The sequence below is a fragment of the Schistocerca piceifrons genome, chromosome 1, assembly GCF_021461385.2.
Source record: "Schistocerca piceifrons isolate TAMUIC-IGC-003096 chromosome 1, iqSchPice1.1, whole genome shotgun sequence".
NCBI classification, from domain to species: domain Eukaryota; kingdom Metazoa; phylum Arthropoda; class Insecta; order Orthoptera; family Acrididae; genus Schistocerca; species Schistocerca piceifrons.
The window spans coordinates 768,851,285-768,874,083 of NC_060138.1; the positions used below are offsets into that span (position 1 = coordinate 768,851,285).

Consider the following 22,799-nt stretch of genomic DNA (forward strand, 5'->3'; position numbering starts at 1 on the left):
TTCAACTATTTGGGCGAGGACAGTTTCCAGTGTATGTCATCTTCTTCTGTTGTCTCCTGTCCTCTTTCGCCCCCATGACAATATTGGATTTCTCTATGCCCATTATCCAGCACTGTAACCAGTCCTATGTGGCGGGGCTGTCATGTACCCATTTGGTCATAGCCTCCTGACAACATGGGGATCGCACTGCTGATGCCTGAGCTGTAAACTCCACATTGTGTGCCAAGGAGTAGATGTCTGCCTTCCTGGGGCATCAGGACTCCTGGCAACAGCCATCATACCAGGTGGCCTTTGCTGTGGCTGGGTGGCACCAATGGGGAGAGCCCCTGATCAGAGTGGGTGGCATCAGGGCGGATGACCCCCAAAGCCTCAGTTTCTTGTTGAACACCTTGAGGATAAGTTTGGGGAAGTGACAGCGCTGTCCAAGATGAGAAGTGGTGCAGTCTTGATTCAGACAGTATCCCCAGCCCAATCCTGGGCGTTACTCGCTTGTGACCTTCTGGGTGATATTCCTGTTTCTGTCACTCCCCATAAAATCCTCAACATAGTCCAGGGGTTATTTTCCACCGCAACCTCCTCTTGCAGTCTGATGACGAGCTCTGCGCCAATCTAGAACGGCGGGGGTGTTCACTTCATCCGGCACATTTACAGGGGACTGGGCTTTGAGGGTGATTCAGTGCCTGAAAAGGTCAAGGTAATGGTTTACTGCTGTGACATTAAACCATACATCCCTCCCCCTATGCAGTGCTTTAAGTGCTGGAAATTCGTGCACGTCTTCCCGCTGCACTTCTAGTGCCACATTTCGAGATTGCGAATGTCCACTGCATCCAGATACTCCCTCTGTGCCTCCTTCCACTTGTATCTACTGCGGATAGCTGCGCTCCCCCTCCTCACCAGACTGCACAGTACTCCAAAAGGAGTGGAAAATCATGGAGTACAAGACCCTGGACTGGTTGACTTACCAAGAGGCTAAACGTAAATTTGAATGATTACACCCCTTTCAGTTGACGTCCACAAACACTGCAGCTACATTATCATCGCTATCACAAGTACCAGTCATACCACACTATATGCCACGAATAGTGGGCCCTTCAGCCCTCCAGAATACATCCGCCCCCTTGGTGGTAGGGGGAAAATCTCCTTCCATTGCTCCCAAAGTACCTACTTCGGGAGCAAGCCCCCCCCCCCCCCCCTAAATGCAGGGGACATCTCTCCCCTGCCCCCAGCCGGACAAGCAGCAGCCTCCTCCGGCTCCTCTTGTGCGGAAGAGGCCCCTCGGGACCCTCTCTCCCAAGTTCTCCACTAATGCCACAGTGGACACTTGCCAGTGGCTAAAGGAACCAAAAGGTGCTGGACAAAAAGCTTCACAGTCTTCCTCCATGACTGAAGCTGCTTCGGAGAAGTCCTCCCAGCAAAGCCCCAAAAGAGAAGCGAGTGGGCAAGCAAACAAAGAAGTCTGCTAAGAAAAAGGACCCTCTGGTGGTCCCAGCACCACCTCTCCCTACCAATTCTGCACCTGTGGATGAGGTGGAGATCTCAGTGTCCCCTGAGGACCTGGTTGTCAGTGATACCTCATCCACAATAGGAATGGATACAAATACTCAAACCGGTGGCAGCAGGTGACCCTGAGGCGTAACTTGCCTTCTTGCATGCTTCATGCCTTTCCAACCTCACGGTAATGTCATCCTCCAGTGGAATTGCTGTGGTTTTTCCATCACCTGGCTGAGCTACGGCAACTGTTAAGTTTAACATCTGCTTTCTGCATTGCCCTCCAGGAAACCTGGTTCCTGACAATACAGACCCCTGCCCTTTGCAGCTATAGGGGATATTATTAGAACCGTAGTGACTATAGTAGAGTGTCAGGTGGAGTTTGTGTCTATGTCCTGAACTCAGTATGAGTGAACCTGTGCCCATTCAAACCCCTCGTGAAGCTGTAGCTGTCAGGATGAGGATGATGCAGGAAATATCTGTCTGCAACGTATATCTTCCTCCAGATGGTGCATTAGTCCTGAATGCATTGGCTGCACTGATTCATCAACTCCCTAAACCTTTTCTAGTTCTGGGAGATTTTAATGCCCATAACCCCTTTTGGGATGGCACTGTGCTTACTGGCCAAGGTAGAGATGTTGAAACTTTTCTGTCTCAACTCGACCTCTGCCTCTTAAATACTGGGGCCCCCCACACGTTTCAGTGATGCTCATGGCACTTGCTCGGCCATTGATTTATCCCTCTGGAGCCCATGACTTCTCCCATCTGTCCACTGGAGAGCCCACGTTGACTTGTGTGGTAGTGACCACCTTCCCATCTTCCTGTCACTTCCCCAGCACCAATCCCCTGGATAACCACCAAGATGGGCTTTAAGCAGTGCAGACTGGGAAGCTTGTACCTCTGCTGTCACTGTTGAATCTCTCCCACATGGTACCATCGATGTGGTAGTTGAGCAGGTCACTAGAACGATCGTTTCTGCAACAGAAAACACGATTCCTTGTTCTTTAGGGTGCACCGAGCAATAGTCCGCACCTTGTTGGTCGCCAGAAATCGCTAAGGCCATTAAAGAGCGTTGGTGAGATCTACAGCGACATAAGCAGTACCCTTCCCTAGAGCACCTAATAGCTTTTCAATAGCTCCATGCCTCCGTTCGCCAGCTTATAAAAATACAGAAACAGGAGTGTTGGGAGAGGTATGTCTCGACCATTGGGTGCCGTATGTCACTTTCCCAAGACTGGACGATCAGACGTGTTTGTTGGTACCAGACCTTGAAGGGTGTTACTGGCATTAACATCAATGGCGTGTTATCTACCAACGCAAACACAATTGCCAAGCATTTTGCTGAGCACTATGCTCGAGCCTCTGCGTCAGAGAATTATCCCCCAGCATTTCGCAACTTCAGACAGTGGATGGAAAGGAAAGCCCTCTTGTTCACTGAAAGTCCCAGTGAACCATATAGTGCTCCATTTACAGAGTGGGAGCTCCTCGGCGTCCTTGCACATTGCCCTAACACAGCTCCTGGGCCAGATCGGATCCACAGTCAGATGATCAAACATCTCTTGTTCGACTACAAGCGACATCTCTGTGTCATCTTCAACCGGATCTGGTGCGATGGCCTCTTTCCATCGCAATGGCGGGAGAGCACCTTTATTCCAGAGCTCAAACCCGGTAAAAACCCGCTTGATGTGGATAGCTATCAGCCCGTCGCGACAGAGGAGGTAGCCATGTGTTAGCCACGTATGGCCAATGCAGAACCGGCAGAGAACCACAGAGTCCCTTAGAGAGGCCCGCATGGAAGTCTTCCACACATTCGTAGTCTCCTGTTAAACCTATGGTAAGTAGGCCGTTGTGTTAGGTCCTGGAGTCACATGGTGTACTGGCTCCATGCAGGGCCGTTTCCGCCAGGGTCGCTCTACCATTGATAATCTAGTTTCCCTCGAGTTTGCCATCCGAACAGCCTTTTCCAGACGCCAATACCTCATTGTCGTCTTTTTTGATTTACGAAAAGCTTATGACACAACTTGGCGACATCGTATCCTTGCCACATTACGTGAGTGCGGTCTCTGGCCTGTTCCCGATTTTTATCCAAAATTTCCTATCGTTACGTACTTTCCATGTCCAAGTTGGTGCCTCCCATAGTTCCCTCCATATCCAGGAGAATGGGGTCCTGCAGGGCTCTGTATTGAGTGGATCTCTATTTTAAGTGGCCATTAACAGTCTAGCAGCAGCTGTCGGGCCGTTGGTCTCACATTCTCTGTATGCAGACGACTTCTGCATTTCATACTGCTCGTCCAGTACTGGTGTCGTTGAGCGGCGCCTACAGGGAGGCATCCACAAGGCATAGTCATGGGCTCAGTTTTCAGCTGCGAAGTTGTGTGTCATGTACTTCTGTCAGCATTGTACCGTTCATCTGGAACCAGAACTGTATCTTAATGACGATCCACTTACTGTAGTGGAGACATATTGATTCTTAGGACTGGTTTTCGATGCCCGATTGACATGGCTTCCTCATCTTCGTCAGCTTAAGCGGAAGTGCTGTCATCACCTCAACGCCCTCCGCTGCCTGAGCAACACCAACTGGGGTGCAGATCGCTCTACGCTGCTGCAGCTCTACAGAGACCTTGTTCAATCCCACCTTGACTACAGGAGTCTGGTTTATGGTTCGGCAGTGTCCTCATCTTTGCATTTACTACCCAGTGCACCACAGTGGTGTTTGACTGGCACGTTACACAGCACACATTCGTTGTTCTCCTGAGCATCCGAATTACCGTCTCCTTTTCCCATCCACAGTGGTTCATCTCTCGCATCGAAGGCCCAGGTCAGGGCTTACAATTGTGGTTGGCATCCAATCTCTTCTGTCTGAAGTGGAGTCCTTGCCTTTACCATCTATACTCAAGGTCCAGTCATGTACACCTCCATGGTGTATATCTAGGCCGAATCTTCGCCTGGACCTTACACATGGTCCTAAGGACTCAGTTAACCCCGCGACTCTTCGCTGTCACTTCCACTCGATTCTTGACATGTACCATCACCATGAAGTGGTTTACACCGATGGTTCGACGGCTGATGGTCACATTGGCTTTGCGTGTGTTCGTGGAGGACAAATTGAACAGCACTCCTTGCCAGATGGCTGCAGTGTTTTCACTGCGGAGCTGGCGGCCATTTCTCATGCTCTTGAACGCACCCACTCTTGGCCTGGTGAGTTGTTTCTTTTCTGTACTGACTCCTTTAGCAGTCTACAAGCTATCAACCAGTGCTACCCTCTCCATCCTTTGGTAGTGACCATCCAGGACTCCATCTATGCTCTGGAATGGTCCGATCATTCTGTGGTGTTAGTGTGGACCCCAGGCCATGCTGAAATCCCAGGAAGTGAACTTCCTGACAGGCTGGCCAAACAGGCTACACAGAAACTGCTTCTGGAGATCAGCAACCCTGTAATTGACCTGCGATCATAATTACGCCACAACATTTTTCAGTTTTGAAAGATGGAATGGCATACTCTCAGTACACACAACAAACTGCATGCCCTTAAGGAGACTACGAATGTGTGGAAGACTTCCATGCGGGCCTCTCTAAGGGACTCTGTGGTTCTCTGCCGGTTCTGCATTGGCCATACGTGGCTAACACATGGCTACCTCCTCTGTCGCGAGGACCCACCTCGGTGCCACTGTGGCTCACATATGACTGTCGTCCACATCTTGCTGGACTGCTCTCTTTTAGCTGCGCGGTGTTGAACGACAATGCCTCAACAGCAATTTTAGTTTTATCTTTTATTCTTGAGGGGGATTTTTATCGTACCATCTAAGGGTGGGCATTTAGCCTTCTCTCTGAGGTTGCCACCCTCCCTGCATTTTAACTCTGTCACACTTTCTTTGCATTTGTTTGTCTTGGTGATTGTCTTTTCCCTACATGTGTTCATCTCACCTTGTGTTTTTGGGGGTGGACATTTTAATATGTTGCAAGGTGGCTGGTTCGTCCTCTTTTATTATTGTGTTCAGCCAGCCCAGACCATCTGCTCTATGGTTTTAACACCTTCTGCTTTTCCTTGTGGTGTATGTTTGCCCTGTTTGCTGTTTGTTCCATTCGTTTTCTTTTTAGGTGTGGTGGGTGTTTTTGTACCTTGAACCTTGCTTGCATCAGGAAAAAGGGACTCATAACCCTGTAGTTTGGTCCCTTTATACCCCAAACCAGCCAACCAATCCAATCTCTGAAACACTTCTGGTATTCATCTTTGGGGTAGCTTTCAGCTCTCTCACCAACACATTTTTAATCATATCTATGTGTGTACTGTTTAAAGTTTTCTCTATTTTTGATAACATAAAAAAAGTCACCCATGTCTGACGAATAAGTCAGTCAAGGCATAATTACAGCTTTATTTGACCAAAAGTTTATGTACAAGCACCAAAGTGTGAACAGGTGCATTATTGAATGTGCTTCCACTGAGACAGTTAAACTTTGGTTTTACCTACATAACCATATACCTGTGTTTCATCACCTGTTATGACACATTTAAGTAATTTGGATCTTTGGTTGACTTCTTCTAGTGACTACTGAGAACTTTGCATTACATTGTCAGCAACCTTTCTAATCATGATTTGGGAATCGTTTATTGTTATTTCTTTCACTATTTCCACACTTACAGCAGCTGACGATGTGCTGTGGCATTCAGGTTGCTCGTCATCTTCAACATCTTCAGGGCCTTCTTTCAAATTCTTATACCACTCATAAGTTCTTGTTGCACATATAGCAGATTCACCAAAAGCAATATTTAACATTTTGAAATCTTCACTGCACTTTACTCTGGTTTTGTAGCAAAATTTAACACACATTCTTTTACACACCTCTCCACTGCCCTCCGTCCACCCTCTGAATGCACATACCTGCCCTACCCTCTTTCCATCTCATCCCTGTGTGCTCCCCAACAACACGTCACTGGCCGCCACCCCTACCCTACTATCCCTCCCTCTTCCTGCCCCAGCCTCCTCCTTACCCCCACCCAGTTGCCACTCCCATCATTCACTGGTGCTGCTGCTCACAGTGGGGCCTCAGTTGCCTGAGACTGTAGTTATGTGTGTGGGAGTTGTGTTTGCGTGAGTGTGTATGTGTGTTTTGTCATCTAATTTTGACGAAGGCCTTACTGGCCGAAAGCTACATTTGTGACAGGCTTTTTGTTGTGCCTATCTGCGACTCAGTGTCTCCTCCACTATATGGTGAGTATCAACTTTCCTTTTCACAATATTTTTACATTCCATCCTGGATTTTCCGTTGTTTGACTACAATCAAACAAGTGTGTCAGTGGATAAAACAGTTGTGGTCTAGAGTGAGAGAAAACATTGTTTTTAAATCTTTCAAGAAGTGCAGCATAAGTAACGCTCTTGATGGCAGTGAAGACAACCTTATATATGAAGAGGAAGAAGAAGAAGAAGAAGAAGAAGAAAGTTCAGATGATGATTTTCAGGGTTTTTAAGGTTAGATTAGTTTTATAAATTAAGAATTTTTTTTTAAATCCAGCTTTTCAGTCTAATAATAAAAATTTTATTAAAAAAAAATGCTTAAAAATTAAGGTGCGTATTGTAGTTCATAAAATATGATACTTCATCAGCTATGAAGCTGCCAGTAAAACTCTCCTTCAAAAGTAATGGAGAGGATAATTGTAAAGCCATTACGTTTGGCGGAACGCAGACGTAGAACAGTTTTTTTTTTCTTTTTGGATAAAATAATTTGGAGTATTGGGCCACGTCATTGTAACTACCAAAACAGCTAAATTGCCAACTTTTCACTCTACAGCTTAGCTTGTTTAGTTGTAATATTTGGAGATCCTTTCAGAAAGAGTAGTGGTTTGGCTGCTTAGTAGGAACATATCAAAACAGATTTCCATACGCAGCCTCTGTGCTTTACCTGAATTATTGCTTCTCACCACCTGATGATAGCTTCTCAGTGTGCAGAAGGCCACACATACTCTGCCACACATACTGCCAGTGTCAATACCGTTATTTGGTCATCTGCACAATCGATGAACTTGCAGACTCCCTCTGAATGCTGCAAGATGTTACAATGTGGAGTCTGAAAGGCATAGTTATTATACATAATGCAAATGTGTGCTCAAGATTGCTATTTTTAACAAAAGTTACAGCTATCCAATGCTGCCAGTGGGTCGTAGAACTTGAGGTTCAATGTGGTGTGTTGTTAAATGCTTTTGGATCTTAACTGATAATGTAGTCAAATGGTTCCTCCCTTTTCAGAAAATATCACCTTAAATGACTGCACCTCTGTGTGGCTGCCAATTGACGGAGGATGAGACAAGGGAACATATTCGTACTCAAAAAATCCTGCCAATCCTGACCACTTGCAGAAACATTTCCTTAAACAGTAGACTAATTCACAGACAAAAATGTCCAACAAATGAGTATAAAATTATCAAAGAGCAAGAGCTTGAAAGATAGTGTTGTTTTCTATTGTGTGTTTCTGTGCACCATGCACCAACCTTTCCCTGTTTTACTTATGTTTTCATCCACGAATTTTCATTATTGTTGTAAATTTTATTTAGTTAGTGCCCCACAACTTATAAATATTTGAAGAATATCATGATTACCAGATAACCTGCTGTTTGAATAAAAACTTGACTATTTTTTTTTTTTGGTTGGACATTTCATCAAGTCCCTGTATGACAGAAAAGCATCAATAATATTTGACTAGTTTTTCCATGAAAATAAACCTAATATGATGCCTGTCTAATGTGAAAAGTGATATACACATGTAAAAATTCATAGCGTATAATAACGAAAATAATCAGTTTTTGATAATACAATGTAAACAAATAGATAAAAAAGTCTACTCACCAAGTGGCAGCAGGGGAACACACTTGCAAAAGGATTTCACTTTTATAAGCTTTTGGAGCCAGTGGCTCCTTCTGCCAGAAGAATTGAAGGGGAAAGAAAAGGGGTGAAGGAAAAGGACTGGAGTGGTTTAGGGAAAGGGGTATTACAAAAGTCACCCAGAACGCTGGGTCAGGGAAGACTTACTGGACAGGATGAGAAGGAAAGATTGATTTTTGGGGACTGCACTGGACAAGATTTGAAAACCTGCTTTGAGGTTTTCAAATCTCGTCTGGTGCAGCCCCCAACAATCAGTCTTTCCTTCTCATTCTATCCGGTAAGTCTCCCCTGACGCAGGGTTCTGAGTGACTTTTCTAAACTGTACCCCATTCCCTAAACCACTCCAGTCCTTTTCCTTCCCCCTTTTTCCTCCCCCTTCAACTCTTCTGCTAAAAGGAGGAGCCATGGCTCTGAAAGCATGTAAAAGTGTAAGCGTGTGTGTGTGTGTGTGTGTGTGTGTGTGTGTGTGTTTGTGTGTGTGTGTGTGTGTTTCCCCCTGCCGCCACTTGTGAGTAGATTTATTTTTATCTATCCATTCACATTAAAATTCGTATGTACTTCATGTATATTATAATATGAAGTTATCAAAAAACAAAGATGATGTGACTTACCAAACGAAAGCACTGGCAGGTCGAAAGAGACACAAACAAACACAAACATACACACAAAATTCAAGCTTTCGCAACAAATTTAAATATTTAAATATGTCTGCTTGTGTCTGTATATGTGTGGATGGATGTGTGTGTGTGTGTGTGTGTGTGTGTGTGTGTGTGTGTGTGTGTGCGCGCGCACGAGTGTATACCCGTCCTTTTTTCCCCCTAAGGTAAGTCTTTCCACTCCCGGGATTGGAATGACTCCTTACCCTCTCCCTTAAAACCCACATCCTTTCGTCTTTCCCTCTCCTTCCCTCTTTCCTGATGAAGCAACTGTTGGTTGCAAAAGCTTGAATTTTGTATGTTTGTGTTTGTTTGTGTGTCTTTCGACCTGCCAGCGCTTTCGTTTGGTAAGTCACATCATCTTTATTTTTTGATAAATTTTTCCCACGTGGAATGTTTCCCTCTATTATAATAATATGAAGTTAGTAATAAAATGAAGTCAGAGTGGATTTATTATATTCATATCCACTGCTGATAAACAAGAAATGCAAGCTACAAGAAAGTGATGGTAAAAACATATTGCGATGTTTCTAAAATTATGTAGATAATAAGTAGAGATGTACATGAGCCACATAAACTTTGGAACAGTATGATGATAAGTTTCTAACAGCATTTTACATTATGTGACTTACCAAACGAAAGCGGTGGCAGGTTGATAGATACATAAACAAACACAAAAATACACACAAAATTCAAGCTACCAATTCTGCACCTGTGGATGAGGTGGAGATCTCAGTGTCCCCTGAGGACCTGGTTGTCAGTGATACCTCATCCACAATAGGAATGGATACAAATACTCAAACCGGTGGCAGCAGGTGACCCTGAGGCGTAACTTGCCTTCTTGCATGCTTCATGCCTTTCCAACCTCACGGTAATGTCATCCTCCAGTGGAATTGCTGTGGTTTTTCCATCACCTGGCTGAGCTACGGCAACTGTTAAGTTTAACATCTGCTTTCTGCATTGCCCTCCAGGAAACTTGGTTCCTGACAATACAGCCCCCTGCCCTTTGCAGCTATAGGGGATATTATGAGAACCGTAGTGACTATAGTAGAGTGTCAGGTGGAGTTTGTGTCTATGTCCTGAACTCAGTATGAGTGAACCTGTGCCCATTCAAACCCCTCGTGAAGCTGTAGCTGTCAGGATGAGGATGATGCAGGAAATATCTGTCTGCAACGTATATCTTCCTCCAGATGGTGCATTAGTCCTGAATGCATTGGCTGCACTGATTCATCAACTCCCTAAACCTTTTCTAGTTCTGGGAGATTTTAATGCCCATAACCCCTTTTGGGATGGCACTGTGCTTACTGGCCAAGGTAGAGATGTTGAAACTTTTCTGTCTCAACTCGACCTCTGCCTCTTAAATACTGGGGCCCCCCACACGTTTCAGTGATGCTCATGGCACTTGCTCGGCCATTGATTTATCCCTCTGGAGCCCATGACTTCTCCCATCTGTCCACTGGAGAGCCCACGTTGACTTGTGTGGTAGTGACCACCTTCCCATCTTCCTGTCACTTCCCCAGCACCAATCCCCTGGATAACCACCAAGATGGGCTTTAAGCAGTGCAGACTGGGAAGCTTGTACCTCTGCTGTCACTGTTGAATCTCTCCCACATGGTACCATCGATGTGGTAGTTGAGCAGGTCACTAGAACGATCGTTTCTGCAACAGAAAACACGATTCCTTGTTCTTTAGGGTGCACCGAGCAATAGTCCGTACCTTGTTGGTCGCCAGAAATCGCTAAGGCCATTAAAGAGCGTTGGTGAGATCTACAGCGACATAAGCAGTACCCTTCCCTAGAGCACCTAATAGCTTTTCAATAGCTCCATGCCTCCGTTCGCCAGCTTATAAAAATACAGAAACAGGAGTGTTGGGAGAGGTATATCTCGACCATTGGGTGCCGTATGTCACTTTCCCAAGACTGGACGATCAGACGTGTTTGTTGGTACCAGACCTTGAAGGGTGTTACTGGCATTAACATCAATGGCGTGTTATCTACCAACGCTAACACAATTGCCAAGCATTTTGCTGAGCACTATGCTCGAGCCTCTGCGTCAGAGAATTATCCCCCAGCATTTCGCAACTTCAGACAGTGGATGGAAAGGAAAGCCCTCTTGTTCACTGAAAGTCCCAGTGAACCATATAGTGCTCCATTTACAGAGTGGGAGCTCCTCGGCGTCCTTGCACATTGCCCTAACACAGCTCCTGGGCCAGATCGGATCCACAGTCAGATGATCAAACATCTCTTGTTCGACTACAAGCGACATCTCTGTGTCATCTTCAACCGGATCTGGTGCGATGGCCTCTTTCCATCGCAATGGCGGGAGAGCACCTTTATTCCAGAGCTCAAACCCGGTAAAAACCCGCTTGATGTGGATAGCTATCAGCCCGCGCGACAGAGGAGGTAGCCATGTGTTAGCCACGTATGGCCAATGCAGAACCGGCAGAGAACCACAGAGTCCCTTAGAGAGGCCCGCATGGAAGTCTTCCACACATTCGTAGTCTCCTGTTAAACCTATGGTAAGTAGGCCGTTGTGTTAGGTCCTGGAGTCACATGGTGTACTGGCTCCATGCAGGGCCGTTTCCGCCAGGGTCGCTCTACCATTGATAATCTAGTTTCCCTCGAGTCTGCCATCCGAACAGCCTTTTCCAGACGCCAATACCTCATTGTCGTCTTTTTTGATTTACGAAAAGCTTATGACACAACTTGGCGACATCGTATCCTTGCCACATTACGTGAGTGCGGTCTCTGGCCTGTTCCCGATTTTTATCCAAAATTTCCTATCGTTACGTACTTTCCATGTCCAAGTTGGTGCCTCCCATAGTTCCCTCCATATCCAGGAGAATGGGGTCCTGCAGGGCTCTGTATTGAGTGGATCTCTATTTTTAGTGGCCATTAACAGTCTAGCAGCAGCTGTCGGGCCGTTGGTCTCACATTCTCTGTATGCAGACGACTTCTGCATTTCATACTGCTCGTCCAGTACTGGTGTCGTTGAGCGGCGCCTACAGGGAGGCATCCACAAGGCATAGTCATGGGCTCAGTTTTCAGCTGCAAAGTTGTGTGTCATGTACTTCTGTCAGCATTGTACCGTTCATCTGGAACCAGAACTGTATCTTAATGACGATCCACTTACTGTAGTGGAGACATATTGATTCTTAGGACTGGTTTTCGATGCCCGATTGACATGGCTTCCTCATCTTCGTCAGCTTAAGCGGAAGTGCTGTCATCACCTCAACGCCCTCCGCTGCCTGAGCAACACCAACTGGGGTGCAGATCGCTCTACGCTGCTGCAGCTCTACAGAGACCTTGTTCAATCCCACCTTGACTACAGGAGTCTGGTTTATGGTTCGGCAGTGTCCTCATCTTTGCATTTACTACCCAGTGCACCACAGTGGTGTTTGACTGGCACGTTACACAGCACACATTCGTAGTTCTCCTGAGCATCCGAATTACCGTCTCCTTTTCCCACCCACAGTGGTTCATCTCTCGCATCGAAGGCCCAGGTCAGGGCTTACAATTGTGGTTGGCATCCAATCTCTTCTGTCTGAAGTGGAGTCCTTGCCTTTACCATCTATACTCAAGGTCCAGTCATGTACACCTCCATGGTGTATATCTAGGCCGAATCTTCGCCTGGACCTTACACATGGTCCTAAGGACTCAGTTAACCCCGCGACTCTTCGCTGTCACTTCCACTCGATTCTTGACATGTACCAGCACCATGAAGTGGTTTACACCGATGGTTCGACGGCTGATGGTCACATTGGCTTTGCGTGTGTTCGTGGAGGACAAATTGAACAGCACTCCTTGCCAGATGGCTGCAGTGTTTTCACTGCGGAGCTGGCGGCCATTTCTCATGCTCTTGAACGCACCCACTCTTGGCCTGGTGAGTTGTTTCTTTTCTGTACTGACTCCTTTAGCAGTCTACAAGCTATCAACCAGTGCTACCCTCTCCATCCTTTGGTAGTGACCATCCAGGACTCCATCTATGCTCTGGAATGGTCCGATCATTCTGTGGTGTTAGTGTGGACCCCAGGCCATGCTGAAATCCCAGGAAGTGAACTTCCTGACAGGCTGGCCAAACAGGCTACACAGAAACTGCTTCTGGAGATCAGCAACCCTGTAATTGACCTGCGATCATAATTACGCCACAACATTTTTCAGTTTTGAAAGATGGAATGGCATACTCTCAGTACACACAACAAACTGCATGCCCTTAAGGAGACTACGAATGTGTGGAAGACTTCCATGCGGGCCTCTCTAAGGGACTCTGTGGTTCTCTGCCGGTTCTGCATTGGCCATACGTGGCTAACACATGGCTACCTCCTCTGTCGCGAGGACCCACCTCGGTGCCACTGTGGCTCACATATGACTGTCGTCCACATCTTGCTGGACTGCTCTCTTTTAGCTGCGCGGTGTTGAACGACAATGCCTCAACAGCAGTTTTAGTTTTATCTTTTATTCTTGAGGGGGATTTTTATCGTACCATCTAAGGGTGGGCATTTAGCCTTCTCTCTGAGGTTGCCACCCTCCCTGCATTTTAACTCTGTCACACTTTCTTTGCATTTGTTTGTCTTGGTGATTGTCTTTTCCCTACATGTGTTCATCTCACCTTGTGTTTTTGGGGGTGGACATTTTAATATGTTGCAAGGTGGCTGGTTCGTCCTCTTTTATTATTGTGTTCAGCCAGCCCAGACCATCTGCTCTATGGTTTTAACACCTTCTGCTTTTCCTTGTGGTGTATGTTTGCCCTGTTTGCTGTTTGTTCCATTCGTTTTCTTTTTAGGTGTGGTGGGTGTTTTTGTACCTTGAACCTTGCTTGCATCAGGAAAAAGGGACTCATAACCCTGTAGTTTGGTCCCTTTATACCCCAAACCAGCCAACCAATCCAATCTCTGAAACACTTCTGGTATTCATCTTTGGGGTAGCTTTCAGCTCTCTCACCAACACATTTTTAATCATATCTATGTGTGTACTGTTTAAAGTTTTCTCTATTTTTGATAACATAAAAAAAGTCACCCATGTCTGACGAATAAGTCAGTCAAGGCATAATTACAGCTTTATTTGACCAAAAGTTTATGTACAAGCACCAAAGTGTGAACAGGTGCATTATTGAATGTGCTTCCACTGAGACAGTTAAACTTTGGTTTTACCTACATAACCATATACCTGTGTTTCATCACCTGTTATGACACATTTAAGTAATTTGGATCTTTGGTTGACTTCTTCTAGTGACTACTGAGAACTTTGCATTACATTGTCAGCAACCTTTCTAATCATGATTTGGGAATCGTTTATTGTTATTTCTTTCACTATTTCCACACTTACAGCAGCTGACGATGTGCTGTGGCATTCAGGTTGCTCGTCATCTTCAACATCTTCAGGGCCTTCTTTCAAATTCTTATACCACTCATAAGTTCTTGTTGCACATATAGCAGATTCACCAAAAGCAATATTTAACATTTTGAAATCTTCACTGCACTTTACTCTGGTTTTGTAGCAAAATTTAACACACATTCTTTTACACACCTCTCCACTGCCCTCCGTCCACCCTCTGAATGCACATACCTGCCCTACCCTCTTTCCATCTCATCCCTGTGTGCTCCCCAACAACACGTCACTGGCCGCCACCCCTACCCTACTATCCCTCCCTCTTCCTGCCCCAGCCTCCTCCTTACCCCCACCCAGTTGCCACTCCCATCATTCACTGGTGCTGCTGCTCACAGTGGGGCCTCAGTTGCCTGAGACTGTAGTTATGTGTGTGGGAGTTGTGTTTGCGTGAGTGTGTATGTGTGTTTTGTCATCTAATTTTGACGAAGGCCTTACTGGCCGAAAGCTACATTTGTGACAGGCTTTTTGTTGTGCCTATCTGCGACTCAGTGTCTCCTCCACTATATGGTGAGTATCAACTTTCCTTTTCACAATATTTTTACATTCCATCCTGGATTTTCCGTTGTTTGACTACAATCAAACAAGTGTGTCAGTGGATAAAACAGTTGTGGTCTAGAGTGAGAGAAAACATTGTTTTTAAATCTTTCAAGAAGTGCAGCATAAGTAACGCTCTTGATGGCAGTGAAGACAACCTTATATATGAAGAGGAAGAAGAAGAAGAAGAAGAAGAAGAAAGTTCAGATGATGATTTTCAGGGTTTTTAAGGTTAGATTAGTTTTATAAATTAAGAATTTTTTTTTAAATCCAGCTTTTCAGTCTAATAATAAAAATTTTATTAAAAAAAAATGCTTAAAAATTAAGGTGCGTATTGTAGTTCATAAAATATGATACTTCATCAGCTATGAAGCTGCCAGTAAAACTCTCCTTCAAAAGTAATGGAGAGGATAATTGTAAAGCCATTACGTTTGGCGGAACGCAGACGTAGAACAGTTTTTTTTTTCTTTTTGGATAAAATAATTTGGAGTATTGGGCCACGTCATTGTAACTACCAAAACAGCTAAATTGCCAACTTTTCACTCTACAGCTTAGCTTGTTTAGTTGTAATATTTGGAGATCCTTTCAGAAAGAGTAGTGGTTTGGCTGCTTAGTAGGAACATATCAAAACAGATTTCCATACGCAGCCTCTGTGCTTTACCTGAATTATTGCTTCTCACCACCTGATGATAGCTTCTCAGTGTGCAGAAGGCCACACATACTCTGCCACACATACTGCCAGTGTCAATACCATTATTTGGTCATCTGCACAATCGATGAACTTGCAGACTCCCTCTGAATGCTGCAAGATGTTACAATGTGGAGTCTGAAAGGCATAGTTATTATACATAATGCAAATGTGTGCTCAAGATTGCTATTTTTAACAAAAGTTACAGCTATCCAATGCTGCCAGTGGGTCGTAGAACTTGAGGTTCAATGTGGTGTGTTGTTAAATGCTTTTGGATCTTAACTGATAATGTAGTCAAATGGTTCCTCCCTTTTCAGAAAGTATCACCTTAAATGACTGCACCTCTGTGTGGCTGCCAATTGACTGAGGATGAGACAAAGGAACATATTCGTACTCAAAAAATCCTGCCAATCCTGACCACTTGCAGAAACATTTCCTTAAACAGTAGACTAATTCACAGACAAAAATGTCCAACAAATGAGTATAAAATTATCAAAGAGCAAGAGCTTGAAAGATAGTGTTGTTTTCTATTGTGTGTTTCTGTGCACCATGCACCAACCTTTCCCTGTTTTACTTATGTTTTCATCCACGAATTTTCATTATTGTTGTAAATTTTATTTAGTTAGTGCCCCACAACTTATAAATATTTGAAGAATATCATGATTACCAGATAACCTGCTGTTTGAATAAAAACTTGACTATTTTTTTTTTTGGTTGGACATTTCATCAAGTCCCTGTATGACAGAAAAGCATCAATAATATTTGACTAGTTTTTCCATGAAAATAAACCTAATATGATGCCTGTCTAATGTGAAAAGTGATATACACATGTAAAAATTCATAGCGTATAATAACGAAAATAATCAGTTTTTGATAATATAATGTAAACAAATAGATAAAAAAGTCTACTCACCAAGTGGCAGCAGGGGAACACACTTGCAAAAGGATTTCACTTTTATAAGCTTTTGGAGCCAGTGGCTCCTTCTGCCAGAAGAATTGAAGGGGAAAGAAAAGGGGTGAAGGAAAAGGACTGGAGTGGTTTAGGGAAAGGGGTATTACAAAAGTCACCCAGAACGCTGGGTCAGGGAAGACTTACTGGACAGGATGAGAAGGAAAGATTGATTTTTGGGGACTGCACTGGACAAGATTTGAAAACCTGCTTTGAGGTTTTCAAATCTCGTCTGGTGCAGCCCCCAACAATCAGTCTTTCCTTCTCATTCTATCCGGTAAGTCTCCCCTGACGCAGGGTTCTGAGTGACTTTTCTAAACTGTACCCCATTCCCTAAACCACTCCAGTCCTTTTCCTTCCCCCTTTTTCCTCCCCCTTCAACTCTTCTGCTAAAAGGAGGAGCCATGGCTCTGAAAGCATGTAAAAGTGTAAGCGTGTGTGTGTGTGTGTGTGTGTGTGTGTGTGTGTGTGTGTGTGTGTTTCCCCCTGCCGCCACTTGTGAGTAGATTTATTTTTATCTATCCATTCACATTAAAATTCGTATGTACTTCATGTATATTATAATATGAAGTTATCAAAAAACAAAGATGATGTGACTTACCAAACGAAAGCACTGGCAGGTCGAAAGAGACACAAACAAACACAAACATACACACAAAATTCAAGCTTTCGCAACAAATTTAAATATTTAAATATGTCTGCTTGTGTCTGTATGTGTGTGTGTGTGTGTGTGTGTGTGTGTGTGTGTGTGTGCGCGCGCACGAGTGTATACCCGTCCTTTTTTCCCCCTAAGGTAAGTCTTTCCACTCCCGGGATTGGAATGACTCCTTACCCTCTCCCTTAAAACCCACATCCTTTCGTCTTTCCCTCTCCTTCCCTCTTTCCTGATGAAGCAACTGTTGGTTGCAAAAGCTTGAATTTTGTATGTTTGTGTTTGTTTGTGTGTCTTTCGACCTGCCAGCACTTTCGTTTGGTAAGTCACATAATGTAAAATGTTGTTAGAAACTTATCATCATACTGTTCCAAAGTTTATGTGGCTCATGTACATCTCTACTTATTATCTACATAATTTTAGAAACATCACAATATGTTTTTACCATCACTTTCTTGTAGCTTGCATTTCTTGTTTATCGGGAGTGGAAAGACTTACCTTAGGGGGAAAAAAGGACAGGTATACACTCGCGCGCGCGCGCGCACACACATACACACACACACACACACACACACACACACACACACACACACACACACATATCCATCCGCACATATACAGTCACAAGCAGACATTTCTTTACATGCACAGCACTAGATGAGGCTTCATGATAACGGGACATTCCTTGTCTGCTCTAATTCCCAGAGACAAGTAAAAGTAGTTGAGCAGATAAATTAGTGAAGCAAATTGAGGATGCTTCTTCTCCAAGAGGCAGTTGCAGATTGTGATATTCTTGTGGGTACTGGGTGCAAGGAAAACTATTTGATAGAAATAAAAACTCCCTGGTCGAAAGTTGAAATCAACTCGAAAGGCTGGCCTTCTGGAATATTGTCATGTTCTTCTTCAAACTTTTCTCACAGTAGTGAAGCAGAGTAATTAGTCAACATGAAAAGTTAGGGGCAAAGGGAAAAAAAAGGTTCTACTGTTAGTGAAATAAATAGACTGTGGTACCTCTCTTCATTCTCTTATAGGCAATGAGAAATGGATCTCATTTTCCTTTTGTGCCTTTTGACGCATATTTTCGTCCTCTGGCATGAAGATTCACTTGGATCTATTACTTGTTAATGTGCTCCATATTTTAATCTCCTGTATTTTGTATGGAGGAGGCCCTTGACTTATTACTCAACCTAATATCCATCTGTAGTAATGATTGGTTAAAAACATATTTTAGGTTTCTGTGCAGGATTAGGTCTGCAGCCAGTTTCGATTGAGAAGACATTTTGGTGTGGGACCAGATGACTGACTCATTTTTGATTTTGTGTGATTAACCATTCAGATGTACAGCACCTGCATTATTGTTTTAGGTATTTGTTTAGATTTATTCTCTTAGTATGTGCTAATTTGTAATAGATTTGAACATGTTTATGAAAGCACTTTTATGTACAAGGCTATTATGTGAATACAGATGGCATTCTTAGTAGTTTATGGTATATATTTAGGCTGTCTAAAACTCTTTAAACTATATCCATTCCATTACAAACACAAATCTATGGTGATAACTGTGCTGTTGAGTATCTTAAATCTCATATCCACCAACCATATTCCCTAAAAGCCCTGTAATTTTTTGGTATGGATGGTTGTGTGTAGTGAATTTTAATATTTATTAGTTACAAGTAGCCATCATGAAAAGAATAGACCATATTCAATTTAACAACAATATGAAAATGTTAGATTGCTACTCAGTCTATAGAGGAGGCACTGAGTCGCAGATGCAATTAAAAGATCGCTAAACTTACAAGCTTTTTGGACAATATAGTCCTTCTTCCAAAATAGAATATGCAACCATGCTCTCTCTCTCTCTCTCTCTCTCTCTCTCTCTCTCTCTCTCTCCCTCCCTCCCTCCCTCCCCCTCTCCCCCACCCCCCCCCCCTCCCTCCCTCCCTCTCTCTCTCTCTCTCTCTCTCTCTCTCTCTCTCTCTCTCTCTCTCTCTCTCACACACACACACACACACACACACACACACACACACTATTTCAGGAGAAGGACTTTTTTTGTTTGAAAGCTTGAAGTTTGTCAATCTTTTCATTGTATTTGTCTGTGAGCCACTGCCTCCTCTGTGTGGTAACAATCTATCCTTTACATGTTGTTGTTATTCCACTTTCAGAATTCACTTCATATATATTAATTATTTATGTTAATAATTTCTTGCAGTAGCAGCCTTGGTTGTTTTTTTAGCTAAATTTTTCTCTCTGCATGAATTTTTAAGTTATTTATTGTACATACAGGTATAATGAGTATGTAAAGTCTTCTTAGACACTTAGGTGACATCAATAATTCAAGAGTTTTCTTTTTTACAGGAATAATGAGTACATATGGTCTTCTTGAACATTTTGAAGATATCAGTGACCCAAAGCAGTACAAGCAGCACAAGGCTTTTAATGAAGCATCTGAGGATTATATAAATAAAAGTCTATTTAAGGACAAGAAACTGAACAAGTTGTGGGAGAAAGCAGAAAAGGCGGGTTTCACAGGTGACTACTTGATATTCATAAGATTTTTAAACTGCAGAAAAGTATAGGTATGGTTTTTCAAGGTAGCTGAAAGAGCATTTTACTATCCACTCTCGTACATGGTTGTATACACTTTGTTTGGATATGTTCTTATTTTTTTAAAGTTTTTTGACCGTCTGTAATGTAACTGTTGCTAAATCATCATTACATTTTGTTATTAAAATATTATTAAGCCATTTTCATTAATGTACATTTAGAAAATAATAAATTGCCCTTATTATTTTGCCTCTGCTTCCATACAGCTGAAGAGTTACAAGCCTTAAAAGAGGAATTTGGTCATCATCAGGACAAGATAGATCAGTATTATTCTCTCCTGCACGAAGTAAAGGAAGGAATGGCAGCAGACGATTCAGACAGTAGTAAGCCATGAAATTCATTTTTTATTCTTTTTCATTCTTTCTCGTGTAATATATGGCAAAAGGTTGGCCCATACTTTTCTCCAGGAGGGGCAAACCATGAGCACTGCTTACATAAACGCTTGAGATTGATAGCAGCACTCATAACATTTTGTAGAATAGTTTATAGACTAAGAGCATCTGTTACGGCAAGGACGAGAGATAATATTGAAGGAAAAACCATCACAGTAGGATATCAAAGATAGGACCTTAGAAAGTGTTATGCTAGCAGTTCAGTAGTGATAAAAGGGACAGAGAAGAATTAAAGATAAAATGAAAAGGGAGGAGACTTCACAATTACCAGAATATAAAGGAAAGAAATAAAGGCAAAGGAGAGGGAATTTTTAGAAGAGAGGGACAAAATAAATAATTATGCATTAAAGCGGTAAAATTCTAACAAACAACATGTAGGAGAGGAATGTAGGAAAGTGTGGGTTAAGCTTACTTTGAATGTTATCAGTTCTCTCTCATTGTCTGTAGTTCAGACAACACCGAGCAGATTTCTCCTCAGATCACCACTGATGGAAGTCTGTATTGTATGTCTCAATAAATGATTCAACAATTTGTTGCTGTTGTCGTCGTCATCCTCAGTCCAAAGACTGGGTTGATGCAGCTCTTCATGCTACTCTATACTGTGCAAGGCTCTTCATCTGTGAGTTACCACTGCAACCTACATCTGTCCAAATCTGCTTACTGTATTCACCTCTGGTCTCCCTCTACGATTTTTACCATCCACAAGTATGAAATTGGTGGTCCCTTTGATGCCTCAGAATGTGTCCTACCAACTGATCCCTTCTTCTTGTCAGATTGTACCACAAATTTCTCTTCACTCCAATTCTCTTCAGTACCACCTCATTAGTTACGTGATCTACGCATCTAATCCAGAATGAGATTTTCACTCTGCAGCAGAGTGTGCGCTGATATCAAACTTCCTGGCAGATTGAAACTGTGTGCCGGGCCGAGACTCGAACTCGGGACCTTTGCCTTTCACGGGAAAGTGCTCTACCAAGCATGACTCACGCCCCGTCCTCACAGCTTTACTTCTGCAGTACCTCGTCTCCTACCTTCCAAACTTTACAGAAGCTCTTTACAAGAGACGAGATACTGGGAAAAGTAAAGCTGTGAGGACGGGGCGTGAGTTGTGCTTGGTAGAGCACTTTTCCGCAAAAGGCAAAGGTCCTGAGTTCGAGTCTTGGTCTGGCACACAGTTTTAATCTCCCAGGAAGTTTTACCCATCTAACCTTCAGTATTCTTCTGTAGCACCACATTTCAAAAGTTTCTATTCTCTTCTTGTCCAAACTGTTTATCATCGATGTTTCACCTCCACACGTGACTACACTCCATACAAATACTTTCAGAAATGGCTTCCTGACACTTAAATCTATCCTCGATGTTAACAAATTTCTCTTCTTCAGAAACACTTTCCTTGCCGTTGCAAGTCTACATTTTATATCCTCCCTATTTCAATTATCATCAGTTACATAGCTTCCCAAATAGCAAAACTCATTTACTACTTTTAAGTGTCTCATTACCTAATCTAATTCCCTCAGCTTCACTTGATGTAATTCAGCTACATTCCCGTATCCTTGTTTGGCTTTTATTGAGTTCAACTTATATCCTCTTTTTTAAGACATTATGTGTTCCGTTCAACTGCTTTTCCAAGTCCTTTACTGTCACTGACATACTAACAATGTCATCGGTAAACCTCAGTTTTTTTATTTCTTCTTCATGGTTTTTAATTCTTACTCCAAATGTTTCTTTTGTTTCCTTTACTGCTTGCTCAATATACAGGTTGAATAACATAGGAGATAGGCTACAACCCTGCCTCTCTCCCTTCTCAACCATTGCTTCCACTTTGTGCCCCTTGACTCTTATAACTGCCATCTGGTTTCTGTACAACTTGTAAATAGTCTTTTGTTCCCTGTATTTTACTTCTGCCACCTTTAGAATTTGAAAGAGAGTATTCCAGTCAACATTGTCAAAAGCTTTCTCTGAGTCTACAAATGCTGTAAACGTAGGTTTGCCTTTCCTTAACCTATCTTCTATGAGAAGTCTTAGCTTCAGTATTACTTTGGATGTTCCTACATTTCTCCAGAATCCAAACTGATCTTCCCTGAGGTCGGCTTCTACCAGTTTTTCCATTATTCTGTAAAGCATTCGTGTTAGTACTGTGCACCCATGACTTATTAAACTGCTACTTCATAATTTTCACACCTGTCAGCACTTGCGTTCTTTTTTTGCACTTCCTGTCAGTGTCAATTTTTAGACATTTGTAGTGCCTTTCGCCTGCTTAATTTATTGCATTTTTATATTTCCTCCTTTCATCGATTAAATTCAGTATATCTTGTGTTACCCAAGAATTTTTACTAGCTCTCGTCTTTTTACCTTGCTACCTTCACTATTTCATCCTTCAAAGCTACCCATTCTTCTTCTTGTGTATTCCTTTCCCCTGTTCTTGTAAATCGTTCTTTAATGCTTCCTCTGAACCTCTCTACAACCTCTGTTTCTTTCAGTTTATCCAAGTCCCATCTCCTTAAAATCTTGTCTTTTTGCAGTTTCTTCAGTTTTAATCTGCAATTTATAACCAATAAATTGTGGTCAGAAT

General features: G+C 43.2%; 1 protein-coding gene across 2 annotated transcripts in view; it reads left to right on the top strand.

Annotated features, from left to right (window-relative positions):
* The window catches only part of LOC124712386 (alpha-2-macroglobulin receptor-associated protein), a 92,302-nt gene that overhangs the window by 21,786 nt on the left and 47,717 nt on the right, over positions 1-22,799 (top strand). For both annotated transcript variants that reach the window (XM_047242685.1, XM_047242692.1), the window contains exons 3-4: positions 19,587-19,760; positions 20,042-20,158. In XM_047242685.1, the coding sequence (XP_047098641.1) occupies positions 19,587-19,760; positions 20,042-20,158 (291 nt within the window). The remainder of the gene's footprint in view (positions 1-19,586; positions 19,761-20,041; positions 20,159-22,799) is intronic.